Genomic DNA, 27,076 nt, shown 5'->3' with positions numbered 1-27,076 from the left:
ACACATTTAGGCTTATACCATCAAGTTTGTCTGGAGTTAGCCACGCAGGTAGAAGGGAAAGAGACCTCCAGGCAAAGAGGGCAGCATGGAGAAAGACCCTTGGGCAAGAACAGGCTTGGCACATTTGAGGGGCTGAAAGAGCATCTCCGTAGCTATGGCCCCATGAAGGAGGCAGCATGGAGCACGCATGCAGCTGAATAGGGAAGTAGATCACACAGAAAATAAGCCTGTCCGATTCCAACACCCAGAATAGATGTCCGTCCTCTGAGAAGTAGTTCCTTGTTTCTCTCAACACCGTGGGTCATGTAACGAAAAGATTGTTTTTTTGTATTGCTTGCTATGAAGAATAGCAATTGTATGCCAACCTTGAACATGATCATGGGACATTACAGTTGCATTTTAAGCTGTTTCCTGCTTAACTGGGTCCCTGTTGTTGCTTTTCTCTTCCCAACCCTCACCCCCATATTTTACTTATGCTCTCCAGTTATATCCTATGCCTCTTACACACTTCCTAAAATCCTTTCTGGGATAAGATGGGCCAAAGATCACATAAAATCAGTGTAAATGTTATAATGACTTGTTCAGTCAGCCTTGGTCACTGCCCAGGTTCCCAGTTACATTCGAACACACCCACTTCACATTCCCACTTGGAGGGCAAATCATTTAACTTCAATCTATATCTAGAGGCCTCTAGTTTTCATTAAAAGACTAGTTAGTATCTTTGGTCTTTTGACTGTGTGAATTCCCCTTTAGAAGATGTGAACATGGATAATCACTCCAAGTTGAATGAGAAGATATGAGCTAGGGGCAAAAGGAATTAGAACAGGATTTGGGATGAAGGTGATCACTGAGAAGAAAGTAAAAGAGGATAGTGTTCAGCAATACAGAATATTTCTGAACCCACTAAATCTCAAGGTGACTACATTGTTACTTCCCTCTTCGTCTTCCTGAAAATACCCATCCTTAAAGCCTTAGGTCAAACACAGTAGGCATCTGTGCCAGGGTGGGGTGGAGGGAGTCACAATGGCCCAGAGCTCAAGCAAGGTGAAGAGGGCATTGGATGGAGTAAGAGGAGTGGGAACCGAATCAGAGTCAGGAGGGAATCCATGGTGGGAGAGGATGTCCTGGCATGGGCTGTTGGAGCCTGGAATTCTTGGAGAAATGGTTGGTTCTAGGGCTAGGGCAGAGAAAATCCAAAATGACTATGGAATAATGAGCATCAAGAACCTGGAAAATGTTCATATGCTTTAAGGTAGAAATTCCACTTTTAGGAATTTCTAAAGGAAATAATCATAAATGCTGAAAAAATTTTAGTCATAACTATGCTTATTACTTCATTGTTTATAATAAGGAAAACTGGAAACAACCCAAATTACAAACAATAGGGCAAATGACCCAAAAAAGTTATGAATATTCACTAAGTTGGATGTCTTCTAGATGTTGAGTTTATGGGAATGAGTTTACTATAATTTATAATGTTAAATTATAAATTCAACATCTAGATCTAGTTTGAGCACAAGCTCTGAGGTCTGGCTCTTCACTGCAGCCTTCTAGAAGCCCTTCTGATATATCTTCTGTATGCCAGCATATATCAGTGCCTTGAGGTGGGGTTGGCCTTCTAGCTGCTTCAAGACCTTGACTCCTGCTCTCAAATACCATCTGTCCTTCAGGGTTTACACCATTTAGCCCTCCATTTACCACCCATCCACCATCATCACCTTTTGTCATCCTCCAAACCTGCCCTAATTCACCCATTGGCACCCATTTCCCACTTCCTCTTGTTCCTCTTGTAGGGAACTTCCTTGGCCACATGGGCAGTGCATGCAACAGCTTGGTCTCTCAGTTTATGTGACATCCCAATGCCAATGCTCTTCCCCTCTAATCTAATTTAGCAATCTGAAACCATGCCCTTGGACCTCATTACCACACTGCCCTGTTCCAGCTTTGAAATGTTAAACTCCCAGACCCCACTGTAAATCTCTTCTTCCACTCTTTTCTTAGTAACCTCAATGTTCTGGCCCTTCTGTTCTAATACACCCACTCTGTTTCTCTGGATCATTGGATAGCTGTTAATTAGCAATGTCCTTATGACATAGGTTAACTGGAAGTTTTAAAATAGCAACCTAATTAAACAATTTAAGCATGTCCACATTACATGCAATCTTTCCTTGCATCTTCTATTATGCCATGAATGAAAGATCTAATTTTAAATCCAAGTGTTTAACATCAACAAATACTTTCTTTTATGCAGTGGGTGAATTTACTATTCAGATTTAAGTATTCAAATTAATGTTTTAAGGAAGGTTTTGGTGGTTATGTTCATGGATGGCAACAACTGATTTGTGCTTTATGGAACTTACTGGTGTTTAATAGAGTCTGTCAAAGATTAGGGGGCACCTGGGTGGCTCAGCCAGTTAAGCATCAGACTGTTGACGTCAGCTCAGGTCATAATCTCATGGTTGATTGTGAGATTAAGCCCCGCATTGCATCGGGCTCTGCGCTGATAGCGTGGAGACTGCTTGGGATTCTCTTTCTTCCTCCCTACCCCTCCCCTGCTCATGTTCATTCTCTCACTCAAAATAAATAAACATTTTTTTAAAAGATCAGAATGAGTTGACAGTCTCCAAAAATATATGTTGGGTCATTTCTTAATATTTGTGTATCTTCTACTTTATTACCTAGTCTACTTATATTAAGTTTCTGAGTAGGAAACTGATATGTTTTGCCTCTTAAAAAACTGGATATATGAAAATATTACCACCTCTAATCCTTTTAGGCATGAAGAAAAATGATCTGTATAGAAATTTTTGAAGTAAATACATTCAGGAATAAAATTCAACCCAGTAAATGACTCAAATACCTACTTGGTGCAATATTTAATTTACCCATTTTCCAGATGAGCAAATTCAGGGTCAGAAGGAGCTGACTTGTCCAGGATCACACAGGTAGGAAGGGATGGAGCTAAGACCCAAACATATGTCCTCTTACTCTGGGTTCAGTGCTCTTGTAGGAGAAAACACCAAAATAGGAGAGGAGCTTGTAATCTAGACACAGTCAACAAACATGAAAACATTTAGGAACTAGAACATAATCAGAGGTTATGAATTATATCTAATGACATTCTTGGTATTAGAAATGGTTCCTTTTCAGGGCAACCTTTAAAAGTCAATGTACACTCGCGGGGTTTTGTTTTGTTTTGTTTTGTTTTGTTTTGTTTTGTTTTAAGAAAAGGCTCTATTTTGGGTAATAGAGTATTTACATTTGTGGAAAGGTTAACTACAGCCTAAAATGATGATGACATCTAAAGAGGGCATATTCAGTTTTAGTTTTCCTAATATCTTCCCAAGAACCCAAAGGAGTTTATCTAGTATTAATGTGCTAGGGTTGACGTAACAGGGAACACTGAGCAGCTTTAACACCAAAAATGTGTTGACTACAAGTCCTCAAGTCTCGAAGTCCAAGATCAGAGTGCCGGCAGGACTGATTCCTTCTGAGGGCTGGGAGGAAGAATCTGTTCTACGCCTCTCTCCTAGCTTTGGGTGGTTTGCTGACAACCTTCAGCATTCCTTGATTTCTACTGCATCACCTAATCTCTGCCTTCTACTTCACATGGCATTCTCCTTGCATGTGTCTGTGTCCAGCTCTCCCTTTATTATGAGCATTCCAGTCGTATCGCATTAGGAGCCCACACTCCTTCAGTATGACTTCCTCTTAATGGATCACATAGATGGTGACCCCATCTCCAAGCATGGTCACATTCCAAGGTACTAGGGGGTTAGGACTTCAACATATGAATGCGGGGGAGGAGGCGTGTTTCAACCTGTAACACCTACCAATATGTTCTAAAAAGAGTACTGGTCATGGGACAAAGGACAATTGGAATTTGTTTTTTAAATTAGTTTCACCAAACACAATGTTTTTTAAAAAAATCTGCCATAGCTGCACTCTGCCAGTTCCACTACCTGTAGAGAGGGTTTGTCACATCAGAAAATAAACATAACCGTCCTGGGAATGCACAAGGATTTAGAAGAGAGAAAGATAGATGACAAAAACACAATTTTGTTTGTGTCATTAGGAAATGCTTTGTTGACTTGTGGCAGGTAAGTGATTCCTGAACTCATTTCCAAGCACTTGATGTGCCATACAATGTGTCATACTCTGGGCATACCGTAGTCAGCCTGTTTCTCCAGCTGGTTCCTTCTCTCTGCCACACCAGCTACAACTGGTAATTCCACTGGATGCCATCTCTCCCCCCACCCCAGGAACCTCTGTCTCCTGCTGAGTTTCATCACGGCTGGGCTCCATCATGCAAAACTGTGATGGTCTACAGCAACCTGGTGCGTGCCCACTTCAGCTGTGTCTCCTTTTCTATGTTTGCACCTTGTTAGATACCAAAGTAAAGAACTGCAGAGGCCTTCGAGCCCTTTATGCACATCTCTTCTCCCCCTCCCATCGCTCAGAAGAATGGGCCAAAGAGCCTAAAGAAAACAGTGCTGTAAACAGGACCAACTTTGATCTTGACCATCTTTTCTTTCAGGGTAAGTCCTCTCTGCTTCCCTTCATCCACTTAGGCAATTACATTCCTGGTCAGGTGCCCCTCTAGTTTGTCAGGTATGCCCAGTAGAGACAACAGGTTGGAATTAATTTGTGAGCCTTCATTTTGCTGAAAAAACTTTCAAGTCTTTTGAAATTTGTTTAGTTTTTTCCTGATGCTTCTGTAATTTTAATTAGGAATATTCTCTAATGCTGAGAGGCTATTTATCAATAATAATTAAAATTGAGAGAGGAGGAGTTAAGTGATCATTTAATATCACGAAGAACAATATTGTTGATACTGTCCATTTTATTTAGGCTCTATTTCTTATTATATGAGAAAAATATGGATAATATTATTAATTTTATTAATATAAGTATAACATAATTAAGCCCTTTTCTGACTACCTAAATATTAGATTATTTTTTCTTTTTTTTCAATATATGGAATTTATTGTCCAAATGGCTTCCATACAACATCCAGTGCTCATCCCAAAAGGTGCCCTCCTCAATACCCATCACCCACCCTACCCTCCCTCCCACCCCCCATCAACCCTCAGTGTTCTCAGTTTTTAACAGTCTCTTATGCTTTGGCTCTCTCCCATTCTAACCTCTTTTTTTTTTTCCTTCCCCTCCCCCATGGGTTTCTGTTACGTTTCTCAGGATCCACATAAGAGTGAAAACATATGGGATCTGTCTTTCTCTGTATGGCTTATTTCACTTAGCATCACACTCTCCAGTTCCATCCACGTTGCTACAAAGGGCCATATTTCATTCTTTCTCATTGCCACATAGTACTCCATTGTGTATATAAACCACAATTTCTTTATCCATTCATCAGTTGATGGACATTTAGGCTCTTTCCATAATTTGGCTATTGTTGAGAGTGCTGCTATAAACATTGGGGTACAAGTGCCCCTATGCATCAGTACTCCTGTGTCCCTTGGGTAAATTCCTAGCAGTGCTATTGCTGGGTCATAGGGTAGGTCTATTTTTAATTTTCTGAGGAACCTCCACACTGCTTTCCAGAGCGGCTGCACCAATTTGCATTCCCACCAACAGTGCAAGAGGGTTCCCGTTTCTCCACATCCTCTCCAGCATCTATAGTCTCCTGATTTCTTCATTTTGGCCACTCTGACCGGCGTGAGGTGATATCTGAGTGTGGTTTTGATTTGTATTTCCCTGATGAGGAGCGACGTTGAGCATCTTTTCATGTGCCTGTTGGCCATCCAGATGTCTTCTTTAGAGAAGTGTCTGTTCATGTTTTCTGCCCATTTCTTCACTGGATTCTTTGTTTTTCAAGTGTGGAGTTTGGTGAACTCTTTATAGATTTTGGATACTAGCCCTTTGTCCGATATGTCATTTGCAAATATCTTTTCCCATTCCTTTGGCTGCCTTTTAGTTTTGTTGGTTGTTTCCTTTGCTGTGCAGAAGCTTTTTATCTTCATATCCCAGTAGTTCATTTTTGCTTTTAATTCCCTTGCCTTTGGGGATGTGTCAAGTAAGAGATTGTTACGACTGAGGTCAGAGAGGTCTTTTCCTGCTTTCTCCTCTAGGGTTTTGATGGTTTCCTGTCTCACAGTCAGGTCCTTTATCCATTTTGAGTTTATTTTTGTGAATGGTGTGAAAAAGTGGTCTAGTTTAAATCTTCTGCATGTTGTTGTCCAGTTCTCCCAGCACCATTTGTTAAAGAGACTGTCTTTTTTCCATTGGATGTTCTTTCCTGCTTTGTCAAAGATTAGTTGGCCATACGTTTGTGGGTCTAGTTCTGGGGTTTCTATTCTATTCCATTGGTGTGTCTGTTGTTGTGCCAATATTATGCTGTCTTGATGATGACAGCTTTGTAGTAGAGGCTAAAGTCTGGGATTGTGATGCCTCCTGCTTTGGTCTTCTTCAAAATTACTTTGGCTATTCTGGGCCTTTTGTGGTTCCATATGAATTTTAGGATTCCTTGTTCTAGTTTCGAGAAGAATGCTGGTGCAATTTTGATTGGGATTGCATTGAACGTGTAGATAGCTTTGGGTAATATTGACATTTTGACAATATTTATTCTTCCAACCCATGAGCACGGAATGTTTTTCCATTTCTTTATATCTTCTTCAATTTCCTTCATAAGCTTTCTATAGTTTTCAGCATACAGATCTTTTACATCTTTGTTTAGATTTATTCCTAAGTATTTTATGCTTCTTGGTGCAATTGTGAATGGGACCAGTTTCTTTATTTGTCTTTCTGTTGCTTCATTATTAGTGTATGAGAATGCAACTGATTTCTGTACATTGATTTTGTATCCTGTGACTTTGCTGAATTCATGTATCAGTTCTAGCAGACTTTTGGTGGAGTCTATCGGGTTTTCCATGTATAATACCATGTCATCTGCAAAAAGTGAAAGCTTAACTTCATCTTTGCCAATTTTGATGCCTTTGATTTCCTTTTGTCGTCTGATTGCTGTTGCTAGAACTTCCAACACTATGTTAAACAACAGTGGTGAAGAGTGGACATCCCTGTCATGTTCCTGATCTCAGGGAAAAAGCTCTCAGTTTTTCTCCATTGAGGATGATGTTAGCTGTGGGCTTTTTATAAATGGCTTTTATGATGTTTAAGTATGTTCCTTCTATCCTGATTTTCTTGAAAGTTTTTATTAAGAAAGATGCTCAATTTTGTCAAAGGCCTTTTCTGCATCGATTGACAGGATCATATGGTTCTTATCTTTTCTTTTCTTAATGTGATGTATCACGTTGATTGATTTGTGAATGTTGAACCAGCCCTGCATCCCAGGAATGAATCCCACTTGATCATGGTGAATAATTCTTTTTATATGCTGTTGAATTCGATTTGCTAGTATCTTATTGAGAATTTTTGCATCCATATTCATCAGGGATATTGGCCTGTAGTTCTCTTTTTTTACTGGGTCTCTGTCTGGTTTAGGAATCAAAGTAATGCTGGCTTCATAGAATGAGTCTGGAAGTTTCCCTTCCCTTTCTATTTCTTGGAATAGCTTGAGAAGGATAGGTATTATCTCTGCTTTAAACGTCTGGTAGAACTCCCCTGGGAAGCCATCTGGTCCTGGTCTCTTATTTGTTGGGAGATTTTTGATGACTGATTCAATTTCTTCGCTGGTTATGGGTCTGTTCAAGCTTTCTATTTCCTCCTGATTGAATTTTGGAAGCGTGTGGGTGTTTAGGAATTTGTCCATTTCTTCTAGGTTGTCCAGTTTGTTGGCATATAATTTTTCATAGTATTCCCTGATAATTGTTTGTATCTCTGAGGGATTGGTTGTAATAATTCCATTTTCATTCATGATTTTATCTATTTGGGTCATCTCTCTTTTCTTTTTGAGAAGCCTGGCTAGAGGTTTATCAATTTTGTTTATTTTTTCAAAAAACCAACTCTTGGTTTCATTGATCTGCTCTACAGTTTTTTTAGATTCTATATTGTTTATTTCTGCTCTGATTTTTATTATTTCTCTTCTTCTGCTGGGTTTAGGCTGCCTTTGCTGTTCTGCTTCTATTTCCTTTAGGTGTGCTGTTAGATTTTGTATTTGGGATTTTTCTTGTTTCTTGAGATAGGCCTGGATTGCAATGTATTTTCCTCTCAGGACTGCCTTTGCTGCATCCCAAAGCATTTGGATTGTTGTATTTTCATTTTCGTTTGTTTCCATATATGTTTTAATTTCTTCTCTAATTGCCTGGTTGACCCATTCATTCTTTGGTAGAGTGTTCTTTAACCTCCATGCTTTTGGAGGTTTTCCAGACTTTTTCCTGTGGTTGATTTCAAGCTTCATAGCATTGTGGTCTGAAAGTATGCATGGTATGATTTCAATTCTTGTATACTTATGAAGGGTTGTTTTGTGACCCAGTATGTGATCGATCTTGGAGAATGTTCCATGTGCACTCAAGAAGAAAGTATATTCTGTTGCTTTGGGATGCAGAGTTCTAAATATATCTATCAAGTCCATCTGATCCAATGTATCATTCAGGACCTTTGTTTCTTTATTGACCGTGTGTCTAGATGATCTATCCATTTCTGTAAGTGGAGTGTTAAAGTCCCCTGCAATTACCACATTCTTATCAATAAGGTTGCTTATGTTTGTAATTGTTTTATATATTTGGGGGCTCCCATATTTTGCACATAGACATTTATAATTGTTAGCTCTTCCTGATGGATAGACCCTGTGATTATTATATAATGCCCTTCTTCATCTCTTGTTACAGCCTTTAATTTAAAGTCTAGTTTGTCTGATATAAGTATGGCTACTCCAGCTTTCTTTTGACTTCCAGTAGCATGATAAATAGTTCTCCATCCCCTCACTTTCAATCTGAAGGTTTCCTCAGGTCTAAAATGAGTCTCTTGTAGACAGCAAATAGATGTTTGATTTTTTTTAATCCATTCTGATACCCTATGTCTTTTGGTTCGAGCATTTAGTCCATTTACATTCAGCGTTATTATTGAAAGATATGGGTTTAGAGTCATTGTGATGTCTGTAGGTTTCATGCTTGTAGCAATGTCTCTGGTACGTTGTCTCACAGGATCCCCCTTAGGATCTCTTGTAGGGCTGGTTTAATGGTGATGAATTCCTTCAGTTTTTGTTTGTTTGGGAAGACCTTTATCTCTCCTTCTATTCTAAATGACAGACTTGCTGGATAAAGGATTCTCGGCTGCATATTTTTTTCTGTTCATCACATTGAAGATCTCCTGCCATTCCTTTCTGGCCTGCCAAGTTTCAGTGGAGAGATTGGTCACAAGTCTTATAGGTCTCCCTTTATATGTTAGAGCATGTTTATCTCTAGCTGCTTTCAGAATTTTTTCTTTATCCTTGTATTTTGCCAGTTTCACTATGATATGTCATGCAGAAGATCGATTCAAGTTACGTCTGAAGGGAGTTCTCTGTGCCTCTTGGATTTCAATGCCTTTTTCCTTCCCCAGATCAGGGAAGTTCTCAGCTATGATTTCTTCAAGTACACCTTCAGCACCTTTCCCTCTCTCTTCCTCCTCTGGAATACCAATTATGCGTAGATTATTTCTCTTTAGTGCATCACTTAGTTCTCTAATTTTCCCCCTCATACTCCTGGATTTTTTTATCTCTCTTTTTCTCAGCTTCTTTTTCCATAATTTTATCTTCTAGTTCACCTATTCTCTCCTCTGCCTCTTCAATCCGAGCCGTGGTTGTCTCCATTTTATTTTGCAGGTCATTAATAGCATTTTTTAGCTCCTCCTGGCTATTCCTTAGTCCCTTGATCTCTGTAGCAAGAGATTCTTTGCTGTTCTTTATACTGTTTTCAAGCCCAGCGATTAATTTTATGACTATTATTCTAAATTCACTTTCTGTTATATTGTTTAAATCATTTTTGATCAGTTCATTAGCAGTTGTTATTTCCTGGACATTTTTTTGAGGGGAATTCTTCCGTTTCGTCATTTTGGATAGTCCCTGGAGTAGTGCGGGACTGTGGGGCACTTCCCCTGTGCTGTCTTGAATAACTTGCGTTGGTGGGTGGGACCGCAGTCAGACCTGATATCTGCCCCCAGCCCACCGCTGGGGCCACAGTCAGACTGGTGTGTGCCTTCTCTTCCCCTCTCCTAGGGGCGGGGTTCACTGTGGGGTGGCATGGCCTGTCTGGGCTACTTGCACACTGCCAGGCTTGTGGTGCTGGGGATCTGGCGTATTAGCTGGGGTGGATCGGCAAGGTGCACAGGGGCAGAGGGGCAGGCTCAGCTCACTTATCCTTCAGAGGTCTGCTTCAGGAGGTCCCTGCGGCACCGGGAGGGAGTCAGACCCGCCGCCGGAGGGATGGATCCACAGAAGCACAGCTTTGGGTGTTTGCGCAGTGCAAGCAAGTTCCCTGGCCGGAACTGGTTCCCTTTGGGATTTTGGCTGGGGGATGGGCGAGGGGGATGGTGCTGGTGAGCGCCTTTGTTCCCCGCCAAGCTGAGCTCTGTCCTCCGGGGCTCAACAACTCTCCCTCCTGTTGTCCTCCAGCCCTCCCATTCTCTGAGCAGAGCTGTTAGCTTATAACCTTCTTGATGTCAAGTCCCGCTTGCTGTCGGAACACACTCTGTCTGGCTCCTCCGCTTTTGCAAGCCAAACTCGGGGGCTCTGCTTGGCCGGCGGGCCGCCCCTCCGCCCCGGCTCCCTCCCGCCAGTCCGTGGAGCGCGCACGGCCTCACCGCCCTTCCTGCCCTCTTCCGTGGGCCTCTCGTCTGCGCTTGGCTCCGGAGACTCCATTCTGCTAATCTTATGGCGTTTTTCTGGGTTATTTAGGCAGGTGTAGGTGGAATCTAAGTGATCAGCAGGACGCGGTGAGCCCAGCGTCCTCCTACGCAGCCATCTTCCCCAGGTCCTAGATTATTTTTTCAATCAGTATGTGAGGTAAAGGTGGGTTTCATTGATAAAAATGTTTTAAGCAAAACAAATATTTTATATTTCATGAAGGATACAGGTCTTATTAAAAAAAAAAAAGATGAGTTTCAAAACACTTTTCCTAAAGAGTTATAGTTAAGATAGTCCATGAACCAGAACTGGCAGGGCATAATGCTTGAATCTTGATATCTCTAATTGGTTTTTAACAGATACTTTGCTGCAGCTATCCAAAAGAACACATAATATTGTAATGCTCTGAAAACCAAAGCATGTTCTCATTTTGTTAGCAACAATATTCATGGTTCTTTAAAATCCAGGGACTAACAATTCACATTATTTCATGAAAATATATTTCTTAATTTTCAAAGAAAGTCTGATAATGGTTTCTTTTTAAAAAACTAGAAACTACCGGAGTACCAAAGATAAAATAGATGTCAGATTGAGTCACAAAGCTTTTGGAAACTCCTACCCGACATTCTGACCTCCACTTGGCAGTGACATCATAATGACCTAGCTAGTTGTCGGATCTTCTGGGCAACAGAAGGGAAACCCTGAGGAGACACAGAAGATAACTGGATAAATCATATTTTCCCAATGAATTTTATATTGTTTATTTTTGTATCTGGGGTTTTTTCCTCACAGCTCCCCAGTATGACTTCCCATAATGATGGTGAGAGTAAGTATTTAAAGATTTTACAGAAATAGATAAGATGACCCATTACCCTAGAAAATTGGTATGTGACAGTTTTCTAGAGGTCGATATAAAGTTTATCATTGGAAATATGGCATAATGTACATTCTAAATCTTGGCCTCAAATCCTTTGTGAAAAAATGCAGCTGAAAAGGGGAAAGTAGTAAAAGAACTCAACATATTTCTGATCATGCTTTTTACAGAGTCTGGGGACACGATGTTATCCGAAATGATGCTACCTGAAAAACAAGGTAAACAGGCACTGGAAAATAAGGAACCGCCGGAAAACAAGGAACTGATGGAAAATAAGGAACCGCTGGAAAACAAGGAACCACCAGAAAATAAGGAACCGCCAGAAAATAAGGAACCTCCAGAATATAAACCACCGGAAAATAAGGACCCACCAGAAAATAAGCCACTGGAAAATAAGGTGGATACTCCTGCTAATGAGAAGAGTGGCAATTATTATAAAGATATAAAACAATGTAAGTCTTTAAAGTTAACAGCAATACATATGCAAAATCTAGTTATTCTGGTTTGATTTATTTTAACTTTTTAAAACTCTATCATTTTATTTCCTACATCTTAAATTCCTATTTACCTTCTAAATGTTTCCATGTGTAAAATGAAATTTTTATTTTCTATCACTTTGTTTTCATGAGACGCTATGAAGTTTAACAAGATTCTTTCAATAATGGTCTGTAATTAACAGGGCACGTGGCATTCTGGTGACTTGCAATTGATCTAATTCTATGGTTTTTTGTTAACCAAACTTTCTGAAGGTGTGTATCCATTTTCTAGGGCTGCTAAAACAAAGTACCACAGACTGGGTAGCTCTGTGGGTTTTTTGTTAACCAAACTTTCTGGAGGTGTGTATCCATTTTCTAGGGCTGCTAAAACAAAGTACCACAGACTGGGTAGCTCAGAGCAACAGAAATTTATTCTCTCACAGTTCTGGAAGCGAGAAATCCAAAACCAAATTTTTGGTCATGCCATACTCTCCCCAAAGCCTCTAGGGAAGGATTGTTCCTTGCCTCTTCCAGCTTCTGGTAGCCCCAGGCATTCCTCAGCTTGTCACGAATTCCCATCTCTGCCTCCACCTTCACATGGCACTCTTGCTCTGTCTCTCTGTCCATTTCCATCTTCTTGTAAGGACACCATATCAGATGAGGATCCCAACCTACTCCAGGGTGACTCCCATCTTTTTTTCCCTGCCCTACCCTACCCTACCCCACCTTACCCTGCCCAGCCCTGTCCAAGGCGGCCAGACTAAGAAGCTGACTTCATCTTGATTAATTTTATCTTCAACAACCCTATTTTGAATTAGGTTTCATTCTGAGGTGTTGGGGGTTCAGACTTTTGGAGGGGGGGCAAAATTCAATTCATGTCAAGATGACTTTAAGATGTTTGGAAGGTCCATCAAACTTCAGTTTATTCATCATTACTCATACGGGCTTTCTTTCCATCTCCTTGTAAGGTCCACCATTCTAAAAAGTGAAAAGTTCGTAAGAAACACTTGTTAAGAATAAAAACAGGGGTGCCTGGGTGGCTCAGTCGATTAACCGTCCAACTTTTGCTCTCGGCTCAGATCATGATCTTGAGCTTTGTGGGTTCGAGCCCCATGTGGGGCTCTGTGCTAACAGCATGGAGCCTGCTTGGGATTTTCTCTCTCTCTCTGTCCCTCCCCTGCTCCCTCTCAAAATAAATAAACTTTTTAAAAATGAAAAATAAAAAAATTAAGATTAAATCTAATTATCTTGGGATTCTTATTAACATTAATCAAATTAAAAATAGAAATACAATCAAGATATAGACATATATATACATGTACAAATATACACACTCAAGTACTTTGATAACAATAATGCGTAAGTTGTATTTCTATTTTCTCTTTGATGAATCAATATCTGTCTTTTGTAGGTGCAAAAAACACCTGATGCTCAGAGAGGTCAATTGCCAGGTTTCATAGCTACCAAAAGCAGAGTCAGGAGGAGTGGGATCTAATCTGTCCAGCATCAGACCGCCACTATGGTGTGCACATGGTTCAACCATTCCCCTTTCAGGATGTACCTCTGGAATTAACCAGAGGGTATAAATCAAGAGCTTGATGATAACTTTGATTAAAGAAAAAAATCATTCTTACACACACAAATACATACAAAACATAAATGAAATCTTACCAAAAATGTGTCAAGATTTACTTTTCTCATTTAACACCTCGAGCTCATTTCACATCTATCCACTAGGTGGATACCTAGTACTCCAGAAAATGATGTCCCATAATTGAGCCACTATCTTTTTTAAAGAATTAGATTATGTGCAGTTTTTCCCTTGGACATTCTTCTCATATATGCTTAAGTGTATCTCCCTTTAGATAGATACCAAGTACTGGACATTGCTGAATAAAAAAATGAATCTTTAAAAATATTGATAGATACCACCAAATTGCCCTCCAAAAAGCATCTACCAACTTATTTATTTGTTAATGTTTTATTTTTATTTTTCACAGAGAGAGAGAAAGAGAGAGAGTGAACAGGGGAGGAGCAGATAGATAGGGAGACACAGAATCCAAAGCAGGCTCCAGGCTCTGAGCTGTCAGCAGAGAGCCCGAGGCGGGGCTCGAACTCACAAACCGTGAGATCATGACATGAGCTGAAGTCGGACGCTTAACCGACTGAGCCACCCAGACACTGCCAAAAAGCATCTACCAATTTATAGCCTCCAAGAATGCTCCACAATCTTACCTACAATGAAAATTGTTAACCATATTTTGTGAATATAAATGAGAATTTTCCATGACTATTTTCATTTGCATTCTGATTACTTATGAAGTTGAGCATTTTTCTCCGTATTTTGGGGATATTTTTATTCCTACTTCTATGATTTGCTTATTCATATCCATGGCCCATTTTTCTATCAGGTTGTATTTTCATGTATTTGTAGGGGCTCTTTTATGTTTAGCAAATTGTTTTTGCTATAGTAATAGTTAACAGGTATTTTACCCCCAGGCTATTGCTTATCTTTAAAACGTGTTTATGTATCTTAATCACAGAGAAAAATTTTAATTTTATGAAATCAATGTTGATTATTTTTTTTAAAAATTTGTATTTTGGTTAGATAGGTCTTATTCAATCCAAGATAAATTATTTTCCTATTTTTTCAAATGATTTCATATTTTTGTCTTTAACTTTTAGTTCTTAAATCAGTTATCTTTGTATATGGCATAAAATAGGCATGAAACTTTGTGTTTTTCAAGGAGGATTGCCAAATATTGAACACCAATTCCCTACTTATGTGAAACCCATTTAATATATACTCTCATTTGAACTTGGGTCAGTTGCTACCTTTTTTATTGTTTCTTTGATCTGTCTTTCCCTGTAAAAATACCACTGTGTCTTAGTTTCTATACTTTCATAACTTACAACATACATGTTGGGCTTTTGCTTCCTTTTGCTACATTTTTCCGTAGATCTAGCTCAGAAATTCCTCAAAAATCATGATACATTAATGGGACTGTGTGTGTGTGTGCATGTGTGTGTATGTGTAAGCATGAGTGTAAGCCTGAGTGGTATGACGAATGAATAGATGTGTATGTACTAAACACACATATGTATTCACGTACATATAAGATTTTCTGTCATTTCATGAGATTTTGGAAAAAAGAGACATGTATATATATTCATATGTCAATGATTCAGTCAGCCATCTTGATCCAATCTACTCTTACTCTGGGTGGATATATCCATTGGTTTTGAATTATAACCAACCCCACTGACAACTTTTAAGAGCAAGATTCTTTATGTACATATGTAAATGTGAACATGTATGGGAGACTGTGATTGTTATTGTTATTGAAATATATACTGTTTAAGCTGTTCTATAATCTAACAGAAGGTTCAGGGGCAAACTAATGCTTCTTACTTGGCTTTTGATTATATCAATACAGTGATAATAATATACACCTACAAATCTACTTTAGCACTTGTTATAATTTCCTCAATAATTTCTCCTTGGAATGTTATTTAATATCAGGATACCAATTTGGCTTTTTCCCCCATGAATTTTATTTTTAAACCTTGCCCCATTTCCTCACTTTGTAGATGAAGACTATCTCAAATACTTTATCATTCTTTTCTTGGAATTAGTACCTTTGTTTTAAGAAAAAAAAATCAGATGAGGAAAAATTTTTTTTTATTTATTTATTTATTTATTTTTTTACAACACACAGTGCTCATCCCAAAAGGTGCCCTCCTCAATACCCATCACCCACCCTACCCTCCCTCCCACCCCCCATCAACCCTCAGTTTGTTCTCAGTTTTTAACAGTCTCTTATGCTTTGGCTCTCTCCCACTCTAACCTCTTTTTTTTTTTTTTTCCTTCCCCTCCCCCATGGGTTTCTGTTACGTTTCTCAGGATCCACATAAGAGTGAAAACATATGGGATCTGTCTTTCTCTGTATGGCTTATTTCACTTAGCATCACACTCTCCAGTTCCATCCACGTTGCTACAAAAGGCCATATTTCATTTTTTCTCATTGCCATGTAGTATTCCATTGTGTATATAAACCACAATTTCTTTATCCATTCATCAGTTGATGGACATTTAGGCTCTTTCCATAATTTGGCTATTGTTGAGAGTGCTGCTATAAACATTGGGGTACAAGTGCCCCTATGCATCAGTACTCCTGTATCCCTTGGATAAATTCCTAGCAGTGCTATTGTTGGGTCATAGGGTAGGTCTATTTTTAATTTTCTGAGGAACCTCCACACTGCTTTCCAGAGCGGCTGCACCAATTTGCATTCCCACCAACAGTGCAAGAGGGTTCCCGTTTCTCCACATCCTCTCCAGCATCTATAGTCTCCTGATTTGTTCATTTTGGCCACTCTGACTGGCGTGAGGTGATATCTGAGTGTGGTTTTGATTTGTATTTCCCAGATGAGGAAAAATTTAAAGGAACAAGAAGTAACTTAGCTAGTTGCTGAAAATATTTGATCTTGTGTTTTTAGATGTGTTCACAACGCAAAATGTAAATGGCAGCCAGTCTGAAATATCTGTGAGAGCAACAACCGATTTGCAATTTGCTCTAAGAAACTGTAAGTACTGAAAGTAGTGAAAACCACCACTGCAAATAGGAAGAGCCCTTAAAGCAAGATTTCAAAATAGCTCTAGAGAGTATCAAGTAGGAAAAAGGTCTTAGTGGAGCTAGTGTCAGAGAATCCTACCTCCAAAATAAGGAGACTCCACACCCCTTGCACTAATAAAGTTAGAAGTCAAGGAGGTTCTTGCATTTCTTAGCCTCATGTTTTTGGTTTTCATGGAAAGATAAATGACTAAATGTATAGCTCTATAAAACTGTATGTCTTTCTTAAGCCCACATTTTTACTCCTTTCTGCTTATACTGTATGTCTTTCTTAAGCCCACATTTTTACTCCTTTCTGCTTATACCTCCAACTTCAAATGTTCTTATTTCTTTTTTGTGTCTTTCCACCAAGCATAATGAATTTGCTAAATAAAGCTGTTGCCAGCATGTGAGTTTGGAGGCCATTAACAGTCTCCAAAGTACATATACATATCTATATGTATATGTTTAAAGATATACATATCTTTCACCATGAAGTGTTGGCAGCTCAAATCTATAAAACCCCCAAGCATAAAACAGAAGACAAGGAAAAGAGGATAAAATTAAATAGAGAAGAGAGAATGTGTCTGGCTCTGGAAACTTTAATATTGGGAAAAGCCAGACTCAGTAATACCTAATTGTTAATAAAAGCTATTTGATAATAATGGAATATTTTGAACAATTCCAAACCTTGGGAAATAAATTAGGGACATTTCAAGGGCATGTGTTAATTAAACAAATCACTCACGGGAATTTTGTTTGTGTACACCAAACATCACCTTAAGTTGTTTGGGACAAGAGACAGAGAGGCAGGTCTTACACCAAGTAGCTCAAATTCCTTAAGAGATGGATTTTTGAGGACCATAGGACCCATGAAAGAAATTGCAAAACCTAATTGCTATTCCCACAATTCAAGTCTCCAGAGTATTGTCAAAGAAAGTTGGATAGGGATAAGAAATTGTTGCCATTTAAAATGGGGATCTGACAGAAGGAGATATGCTAACATGGTAGGGACATTCTAGAGGAGCAAGCCCCTCAAGGAGTTGGAACTCTGCAGAAAATTTTTGACTAACAATTGGAACTAGAACCGTGAGGGCAAGGGGGCAATCCACACGATTTTTTGACAAAATAGAGTATGAGGGTTCTATAGCAGACCTCGTGGATTACTTACCAATTTTGTTGGAGTCCTGCCTGAATCATGTCAAGTCTGGAAACAGATTCTCTTTTCCATAGCTTTCTTGCCAACAAGGTACCTGTCATGGTGCTGTTGGTAGCCTCAGTCCGAATTAACTCTGCCTCTATGTAGAACTTCTATAGCGAGATTGCCTGTACTTCGTGTGGAACTTCATTAGCGCCTGCATTAAACAAAATTGACTGAAATGGCCACCATGGGGGGTGGAGAGGGGTGGAAAACGTCTCGGGGCACAATTGTTGCCAAATACACTCTTAGTGACATTCCTCCAGAAGAGGGGCACATTATAGACTGAAATATATAGTAAATCAGGCCTGAAAACCCTTGAATTTGTTTTGAATAGTAAAGGAAACGTTTCCCATTTACAAGGATACTGATGTACCTTCCTCTTCCACGTCCTGACACTGACCAGCAATCAAGCTGTTCTGGGCTGATAGTATCACTTCAAGTTCTGCTCAGAATACCATCTGGTATTTCCCTCTTTTACCTCTAAAAGAAGCTTCTGCCCTCACAGTACCAGCTTTTCCTCTTTCCCACAAATTATAGGCGTATTAATCCCCTCTCGGGCAACCCATTTTCCCAAAACTTTATTCTTCAATGCCTTCGTCTTTCCCCTCATTTAGGATATCTCAGGAAAATGTCAACATCTTTCTTTTTCTTCTATGTTCCATTTTTTAGCTTAAAAAAAATGCCTAATCACAGACGTTGTCAATATTTGTATGTGCTGATAATTTATTATCCCTTTTCCTAGATAAACTCAATGAAACAACTACGTCATTTCCTGGGAAAGCCACCAGTGAAGAACATGCTACTGAACCCCCTCAAAAACAATATCGAAGTATTAAATTTTCTACACATTAGTCATACCTGGAGCATATCATTATATGATTTAATTTAAGTCTCATTACTCTGGGTGTCTCATAAAGTAATAGCATGCTATAAAGAATTTACACAGCTGCAATTTAAAGTCACTTGAAAATCTTTGAAACCATAGAAGTCTGAGTCCATTTTTAGATTTACCTGATGAAGGGAGAGGATGTGAGCTCTTTTTAAAATAAAATCTATTTTAACAAAATGTATTACACTTATATTTATATTCAACATAAATATATTTAATACATTTTAATATTATTTTAAAAATAATAATGTACAAGTGTCTATCTGCTTGAGGAATAAATTTATTTCTAATTAGAGTCAATTATTAGTGTTTCCCAAAATTATTGGTGGGGGGTGGGGGGCGGCTGGTAGTGAGAGGTTTCAAAATCAAAATCATTTATCTCTCCTGCTGATAATATTGTTCCTTATGAAATATTTGTGAAAACATAACCCCCAGATGGCTCTCCTCTAAGGTCTTGAACGAGTGGTCTAATTGAAGACAATGGACCTGTCATTACATGAAACCCTATTTTCTCCAGTTCATGCAATCCAAGTATGTTTCTCACGTGACTGTTGTGAATTAGTTTGCATCTCTAACACTACTAAAACAAACAACTTAGTCATCTTTTTTATATATTTAGAACTAGAAAATCATCCTAGTGATATCCTTTCTTAAATATCTTTAGTAATTTACTACTAGGTTTGGGATCATGTTCTAATTACTAAACCAGGCGTTTAAATCTGGAACAATCTGACCCCTGGGAAAGGTTCAAGTTTCTTCTGTGGTCCCATTTCCCACCCACATTCTTCACTTCAGACTACCTGAGGCTCTTAGAACTTACCAAATCTGCTCATGACTCTGACTTTGTTCACAGTGAAATAACCTCACTCTTCCCTTGTTTGCCTAGCAAACAATTTCTAGTCCTCTAAGACTACATTGGAGCATCATCTCCCTTTCGAAGAGTTTCCGGCCTTTGCAGCTGGTCTCTATGTGCACACCACTTGTGTGTTTCTGTTGAAGCCCCCGTTATCCTGCAACATAATGAATAGTGATTTTTGTCTGTCTCCCAAACAGAGGGTGTGTTCCTTCAGCATAAGGTCCATGTCTTGTCACTTTTGTAACTTTAGTGCTGACCACAGGGTCTGGAACATGGTAGGAGCTCAAAGTATAACTGTTACATGACCAACAGAAAAGTGAATAAATGTTCTATCCTAAATTTACTAAAGCGAACTCACCTTACCTAGTTATCCTGTTCTATTTTGTTTTTTAAACAGGACGAACCAACCGTCCAAATGAGCCTGCATTTTGGACAATGTTAGCTAAAGGTAAACTGACAGTCGTTAGGTAGCTGAGAAAATGTTTTGGTTTTCTAAAGACTTACGCAAGAAAGCCAAGACCAGTATAATTTTGTTCTAATGAGTCAGTTCTAATATTAAGGATTAATATTAGAATTAATTAAGAATTAATAAGTCAACATTTTGCTGCCATTATCATACATAATAGCAAATGCAAATCAAAACCACAAAGTTGACCATGTCCTGCATTTTCTGATTCCCTCTCCTAAATGTTTACTCTCCTATAAATATTGCAGCCTTGTCATTCAATTTATTTATGATTAAAAATTTTAAGTAAGGCTCTTGCTCAATATAGTCCCTCTCTGTGTTTGAAGCAATTTGCCCATAAGCACATGGAAATGTGTGAATAAATGCAAAATATATATCAAAATATATGCAAGCATCTGTCAAAATGCATATGTAATATGTATTGCGTATGTCAAAAGCATATAGGCATACGTGAATAAATGTAATGTGCATTGATATATATGCATGTATAAATGTATATATCATATGTAGATGCACACATGAGTAAATGTAATTCATGTGGCATACACATATATGCACATTGTAGACATGAAATATATACATACCCAGTTGATCCTCATTATTTGCAGATTTTGTATTTGTGAATTTACCTACATCTAAAGAGTATTTGTAACCCCCCAAATTACTTTCGTGGTCGCTTGTGGACATGCCCAGAGCAGCAAAAATTTTAATTGCCTGACACTCAATGTTCCCAACTGAGGTAAAACAAGGAAGGCAACGCTCTGCCTTCCTTTTTTTAGCTTTTACACTGGCAAAAGTGGTTACCACTTTACACTGGTAAAAGTTGGTGGTTTACTTAGTGCTGCGTGTTTTGCATGTTTGTGCATTTTGTTGGTGGTTTTGCTAATTAAAATGGCCCCTAAGTGTAGTATTAAGATACTGGTTAGTATTCCTAAGCACAAGAAGGCTGTGATATACCTTATGGAGAAAATATGTGTCAGATAACAGGCATATTTATGATGCTGTTAATCATGAATTCACTGTTAATGAATCAACAATATATATTAAATAAAATATCATTAAACAGAAACACAGAGAAAACAAAGTTATGTATTGGTTGGTTGATGAAAATGTGACCAGAGGTTCACAGCAACCTAACCTTGTATTTCCCCTAGGGGCAGCAACTTGGTATTCACTAATTCAGTGTTTACATGACTTTATGGAACATAAGTGTCATGAATAATGAGAATAAATTCTATATATTAAACGCACGCACAGTAATTTTAGGAAGTTAATTTTGTTTACCTTAACACCAATTTATTGTTTTAACAGCTTTAAATGCAACACCAACAGCTGAGGAGCTTGAGGAAAAAGATCAATTATTTCACCCAATTCCACGTAAGCACAAAACACTTCAATTAAATGGATGCATCAATGCCAGCACACATTTTAGTGTGTGACTTCACTGTGTGGCAATAGTGTTTTCCCCAGTAATGTGAAGTGTATGTGAAAGGGTAGCACGGTGGCTAACACTATATCAGAGAGGACAGTTGCTGTTTTAGAGAAGCAACTGTCCCTAAGCATTATTCTCCAGGTACCATGTTGGAGAGGGCTATTTTTATTTTCCCGTTTTATAACTTCTATTCCTAAAACAGATAAACCAAATGGGGGAGTAGGCAAGTGAATCATATATAGAACACAGTTTTTTTTTTAATTGATAGACTCTAATTTCAGAGCAGTTTGGGGCTTACAGAAAAAAAATGAGCAGAAAGTACAGATTTCTCCTATATTTCCTCTACTCAGTTTTTCCTATCATTATCAACTTGCATTGGTTTAGTACGTTTTATAATTTACAAGCCAATGTTGATACATTATTATTAGCTGAAGTCCATAGTTTACATTAGGGTCCACACTCTGTGTTGTACAGTTCTGTGGGTTTTGACAGATGTATGATGTCATGTGTCTACCATTACAATCATACAGAGTAGTTTCACTGCCCTAAAAATCCCCTGTGGTGCACCAATCCATCCCCTCTGTCACTAATCCCCGGCTACCAACTGCTCTTTTCACCATCTCCATATTTTTGCCTTTTCCAGAATGTTCTATAGTTGGAAACTATAGTATATTGACTTTCGCAAGGCTTTTTGCACTTGCTAATATGCATTTAAAATTCCTCCATGTATTTTTGTGGCTTGATGGTTCATTTCTTTTTATCACTAGATAACATTTCATTGTCCACACAATTGGACAATGTACAATAAATTGTACCAATATATTTATCCTTTCAGCCACTAAAGGACATCTTGATTACTTCCAATTTTTGGCAATAATGAATAAAGCTGCTATAAACATTCATATGTAGGTCTTTGTGTGGACATAAGTTTTCAGCTCATTTGGGTCAATACCAACAACCGTGATTGCTGGATTGTATGGTAAAACTGTTTAGCTTTGTAGGAAATTACCAAACTGAATTCCAAAGTGGCTATACTGTTTTGTATTCCCACCAGCAAGAAATGAGAAAATTCCTGCTGCTGAATGCAGTCTTGTAGTTTTCATTAATGGATTAGTCATATTTATATGAGTAAAAGAACTGATTTCAATAGAAAATGTCACAATAAGGCAATACATTAATTTACCCCCAAAACCTCTGTCCTACAAATAAACTACTGGGAAAAAATTGCACCTGGTAATACATCTAAGTCCTGACAACTCTCTTCTGCATTGGATTATTTGTAATAAATACAGCCGTTCGCCTTGCAGTGTTTAAAGAAAATGAAGAGACTTCTTTGTTTAGAAAAATTGTATATAGAAATGACAAAGGCTGCATTACCTTAGAAATACTTTGTCTTTCCAACTAATTAGATTGGGCATGACTTATTTTCTGTCATGTATTGAGTACATATTACATGCCAGGTGCTTTACATACATTATTATGTCGGTTTTCACAGCAACTCCATGAAGTTGGTATTATCGCCATTTCACAGACGAGAGAACTGAGGCTGAGAGAGAAAACCTGTCCATACTTGTAATTAGCTTTGTCATAATGTCCAGTGGTTGAGAATTCCAAACCCTTCTCTAGTTTTGACCATCACCTCAAAAAACAAAATGTACTACAAGTACACCTCTTTATAAAAAACCTTTTAAGGAGTAGCAAAGCAATTCAGGAGCACAGCCCATTTCAACATCATTTGTTTGATTATTCCCGAAGTAATCTGCCTTGAAGTCAAGATAATCAATGATAGTTGTACATTTCACTCTACTTGGTCTAAGATCGTACTCTGACAGTTAACAGAATGAGAGAATACAGACATGGGAGCTTGTCACTGCTTATCCAAAACATCATTACCTAACAAATAATGAAAACCTTTGTAAGTTTTGGGTGGGAGAAAGCTGGGGGAAGAAAGCTGGGAGAAGAGAGAAATAACAACATGGTCATTTAAAGTCGCATTAAATAAATGGCTATTAAGTGAGGCATAAATTCAGGAAAATATAAAATTTGGCAGTAAAGTTATATTTTCATCAATAGATTTGGTATCTTTGATAGCTCTGGGTCTGGACATGATTTTTATCACATAACTTATTTTAGAAAGCAGTAAGTTTTCATTTCTTTTTTTAACATCATATACATTAGGTTTGATCTCAGTAATAAAATGGCAAATTCATTTCTTAAACCTCAGTACACCATCCTTTTGGCATTAGAGAAAAATCAATGCAGTTCCCAACAGTAAAATTCTATCTTTCTCTGCTGAAGGACTAACCCCTGTTGTGTGAGTCCATCATATTTTCAATAGTCATCTTTCCAGTGGTTTTTATTAGGGAGGAAGATTCCTATATACACACTTTAGCACCTGGTAATGTGGGTTTGAAACCAGATTTTGCCACTTAATAGCTAGGTGCCACGGGCAAATTCATAAACTTCTGTGATCCTGTAAAATGGAGCTAAGAACAGCTCTTCCAGGACTGTAGTGAAGGTTTAAAAAAAAGTGAAGGGCACTTAGCCATAGGATGGAGACTACAGTCTTCTCTGCATGGTATATGAGTAGTGGGCGTGAGTAGTGACTACTCTGGAGCAAACGCTTTTCTGCAGTTGCTCTGCTATCCTTACTTCTCCAGGAAACATGCTGGACTCGGTTACTCTTTCCCATTGCCTTTTCTTTCTTTCTTCTCAGAATCTGATTTGAATGCCATAAATGAAGATAACATGACACAGCTACAGGAAATCAAGTTAAAATTAATGCTGGGCATCTCGCTGATGACCCTCCTCCTTTTTGTCATCATCTTGGCCATCAGCAGTGCCTTGCTGTACAAGGTGAAGACAATGAGGTAAGTCTGCAGACCTCTGGAGTCTTTGTAACAAGTGTGATATGAAGCTCACACCCTCCTTTCTTTAGTAGGCTGTTAGGAAATGCAGCTCCCAAATTTATCTGTAAGATACGAGGTTAGGCTCCATTTCCTCTATTCAGAAAGGAGCATGGGGCTGTCTCTCAGGGAGAATTTTTCCCCAGTATTTTAGTCATCTAGAGATAAAAATAACACTAGTCAATCGAAAAGGATATAGAGAATTTAGATATGCATTCTTTCTTCTAGCTTGGGAACAAAAGAACTATGACCTCTGTTCTCAACAACACATCTGCTTAGGGTCTAACATTTTTTACTTATTTATATGGCATTATACCAAGTAATTGGACAAAATTCCAATTCCATATTGTTTCAATTTTTGTGATGCCTTTCTGAATTGAGTTGAGCTGCAAATGTATGTAATTAGGAACAATTCTTGATACCTGTTTTCTTTTTCAGTTATAAAAGTCCAGTTCTAACCGAATACTCCGTCAACCCAGAGCTGGCAACTCTGTCTTACTTCCACCCGTCAGAAGGTGTATCAGACACATCTTTTTCTAAGAGTGCTGACAGCAGCACATTTTGGGGTACTACATCTTCAGAATTGAAAAAAGAAGACACATGGTTAAAATCTAGAACAACGGACATGATTTCCACAGCCTCAGATGATACAGGCATGAATGATGAGTCAGATTTAATTCAGAGTGAGGAACCAAGTGAAGAAACTCCCACAGATTGAATAGACATTAAGTTCGAGTCGGAAAGCAATTTCTTTGGGACTCTCATTAAGGTCATGACTTGGAAACTCTGCTGAGGAATTTAAGTTTTCTGATGTCTGAAAAGGAGGACGTATTCAATAAAATTATCTCAGCCATGAAAGTTTTATAATGGAAAAAATACAAGAAAATAAATTAAGGTGTGGAAAACTCATCCGGTAAAAATAATTCTGGACAGTGACTTATGAAAAGTATTCACTTTAGGCTGGTTCTCTTTAAAATGAAGACATTTAGATATTTATCTTATCTGCATTCTGAGGACTTTCAGGGTAATCACCATTACCTACGCCCCACCCCAAAGCAAAAAGAACACACCTGTTTGTGTTTTACTGGTGAAACAGTTGTGCCCTATCAAGAAATGAAACTAAATTAGTACTAGAGCCTCCTAGCATTCTTGTTTAAAAGTCGTCAACTTCTCAGCGACTTAGGAGGCTGTCCATCCCAGGAGTATTTCAGTTTACAAAGAAGACCCATGGAATATAATATTGTTTCACTTTGAGGAATTAGTTTCAACAGGGAAGATTTTAGGAACATGCATCTGGTCTTTTGTGGATGTGTGTAGAGCTGGGGGTTGGAGGGGAACTTAGGTTTCATTGCCTTCCTAAATTCTCACCTACTTTATGTTAGGCAGTTTGGTATATTATATCACACTGAATTCTATTACCCTATGAAAAGCACATTTATTTCACAGATCAACAAATGAAAACTCAGGTAAGTCAGATGCCTTGTCTAAGATCACCTGAGGGAGAAGGGCAAAGCTAAGATGTTCTTCCAAAGCATGGTTCTCTCTGTGATCCGTGAAGGCTAACAGTCAAATATAACAAAAACCAAAGGACGCTGTTTAGGAGCAAGGTCAGCCCCACATAAATATGGTGGAAGGCTCCTTAACTGAGGGTCCTTTAAGTTCTTGGAAAACTGTTCTCCCCACCCCTAGCTTATGTCTCTATGAACCTTCCCCATGGAGGATAGACACACTCTTTCCACTCACCTGCCACTTCCCCTACTGTGGATTCTCAATCATTTGCTCACTCCCTATTTTCTCCCTTGACTCCAGCCCCAGTCTCACCATTGGTTGGGAAAGCTAGGAAGCTCCGCCTTTGAGTAGCTTGGGACTATATAAGACCTACCCCTGAGCGAAAAGACGTGGCAAGGCAGCTCATCTCAGGTAGGTTCAGAGAGTGTACAAATCGTGACTCAGGGGTGGCCTTGAGCAGTAGCCCATGCTACCTTTTGCCGGGTCCTTTTGCCATTTTCCGTGCCCTTAGGACCGTCCCGGGGGGGTCAGTGCCAGCATTTGTTTTGTCAGTTCAGACACCAGGAAATGCAGTGGGAAATGAGTGAGGCAGATGATTGCAGCTGCTTGAAAGTCCTGCAGGTGTGGAGGAGCCATGGGAGCCATGTTGAATCCAGGGATGAGAAAGGGCTTGTGGAAAAAAATGTCAGGTGGGCGTGAGGGGTTGACTACCATTCACTCCCACCTCTTTTCTTCACCCACCCTTGAAAATGTCCTTGATAGAAATAGGTGTAAGTCGCATTTTAATGACCCAACTTCTCTCCAGGACTCAAAAGTATTAGAGAATTAATCGATATTGCATTACTATGGTTTAAATGGCCAAAAGAGATGTAAACCATATTTTTAAAAATTGGTTTCTCATCCTCAGTTGGCATAGCTTGTGGAGACCACTGCAGATACCATTGTAAAGTTCAGTCAAGTTATAGTGGGGGTGGGGCATGAAGCATATCAGGTAACCTTACTAGTATCCACCTCTGGCCTCTTGCTTGGTCTAGAAGTAAGGAGAGGTCCGTGTAGCCCGGGCTGGTGTGTGCGTGTGTCTGTCTGTGTGTTGGGGGTGGGGGTGCCTCATTTGTCCTC

General features: G+C 38.8%; 2 protein-coding genes across 5 annotated transcripts in view; both read left to right on the top strand.

Moving 5' to 3' along the window:
• Window positions 1-1,087: 1,087 nt before the first annotated feature.
• EQTN (equatorin) lies at window positions 1,088-25,357 on the top strand. Of its 4 annotated transcripts, none has more exons than XM_042912228.1 (9): window positions 1,088-1,164; window positions 4,389-4,538; window positions 11,783-12,064; window positions 16,586-16,672; window positions 18,642-18,728; window positions 20,042-20,092; window positions 21,422-21,487; window positions 24,259-24,412; window positions 24,887-25,357. In XM_042912228.1, exons 1-9 carry the CDS (start codon window positions 1,107-1,109, stop codon window positions 25,164-25,166), a joined length of 1,215 nt encoding a protein of 404 aa, XP_042768162.1. In that variant the 5' UTR covers window positions 1,088-1,106; the 3' UTR covers window positions 25,167-25,357. The 4 variants fall into 4 exon arrangements, with proteins under 4 accessions (XP_042768162.1, XP_042768165.1, XP_042768164.1 ...); XM_042912231.1 differs by having other exon boundaries at window positions 1,091-1,252; XM_042912230.1 differs by lacking the exons at window positions 1,088-1,164; window positions 4,389-4,538 and adding an exon at window positions 11,396-11,558.
• A 961-nt stretch (window positions 25,358-26,318) lies between these two features.
• Window positions 26,319-27,076, top strand: part of LOC122204671 (putative exonuclease GOR) — a 39,729-nt gene continuing 38,971 nt past the window's right edge. Inside the window, exon 1 of the mRNA XM_042912226.1 lies at window positions 26,319-26,368. The gene's annotated coding sequence lies outside the window, so the exon portion shown is untranslated. The remainder of the gene's footprint in view (window positions 26,369-27,076) is intronic.

Source organism: Panthera leo, chromosome D4, assembly GCF_018350215.1.
Source record: "Panthera leo isolate Ple1 chromosome D4, P.leo_Ple1_pat1.1, whole genome shotgun sequence".
NCBI lineage: Eukaryota > Metazoa > Chordata > Mammalia > Carnivora > Felidae > Panthera > Panthera leo.
The sequence above is the reverse complement of the archived record's forward strand: the minus strand, read 5'-3'. Positions and strand labels throughout refer to the sequence as shown.

Excerpts from the sequence above, each read along its gene's own strand:
- EQTN (XM_042912228.1), top strand. The coding sequence starts at position 1,107 with ATGGTGGGAGAGGATGTCCTGGCATGGGCTGTTGGAGCCTGGAATTCT. Across the intron at positions 4,539-11,782 it reads TGACCATCTTTTCTTTCAGG|AGTCTGGGGACACGATGTTA; the intron begins GTAAGTCCTCTC and ends TGCTTTTTACAG. Across the intron at positions 20,093-21,421 it reads TTGGACAATGTTAGCTAAAG|CTTTAAATGCAACACCAACA; the intron begins GTAAACTGACAG and ends TTGTTTTAACAG.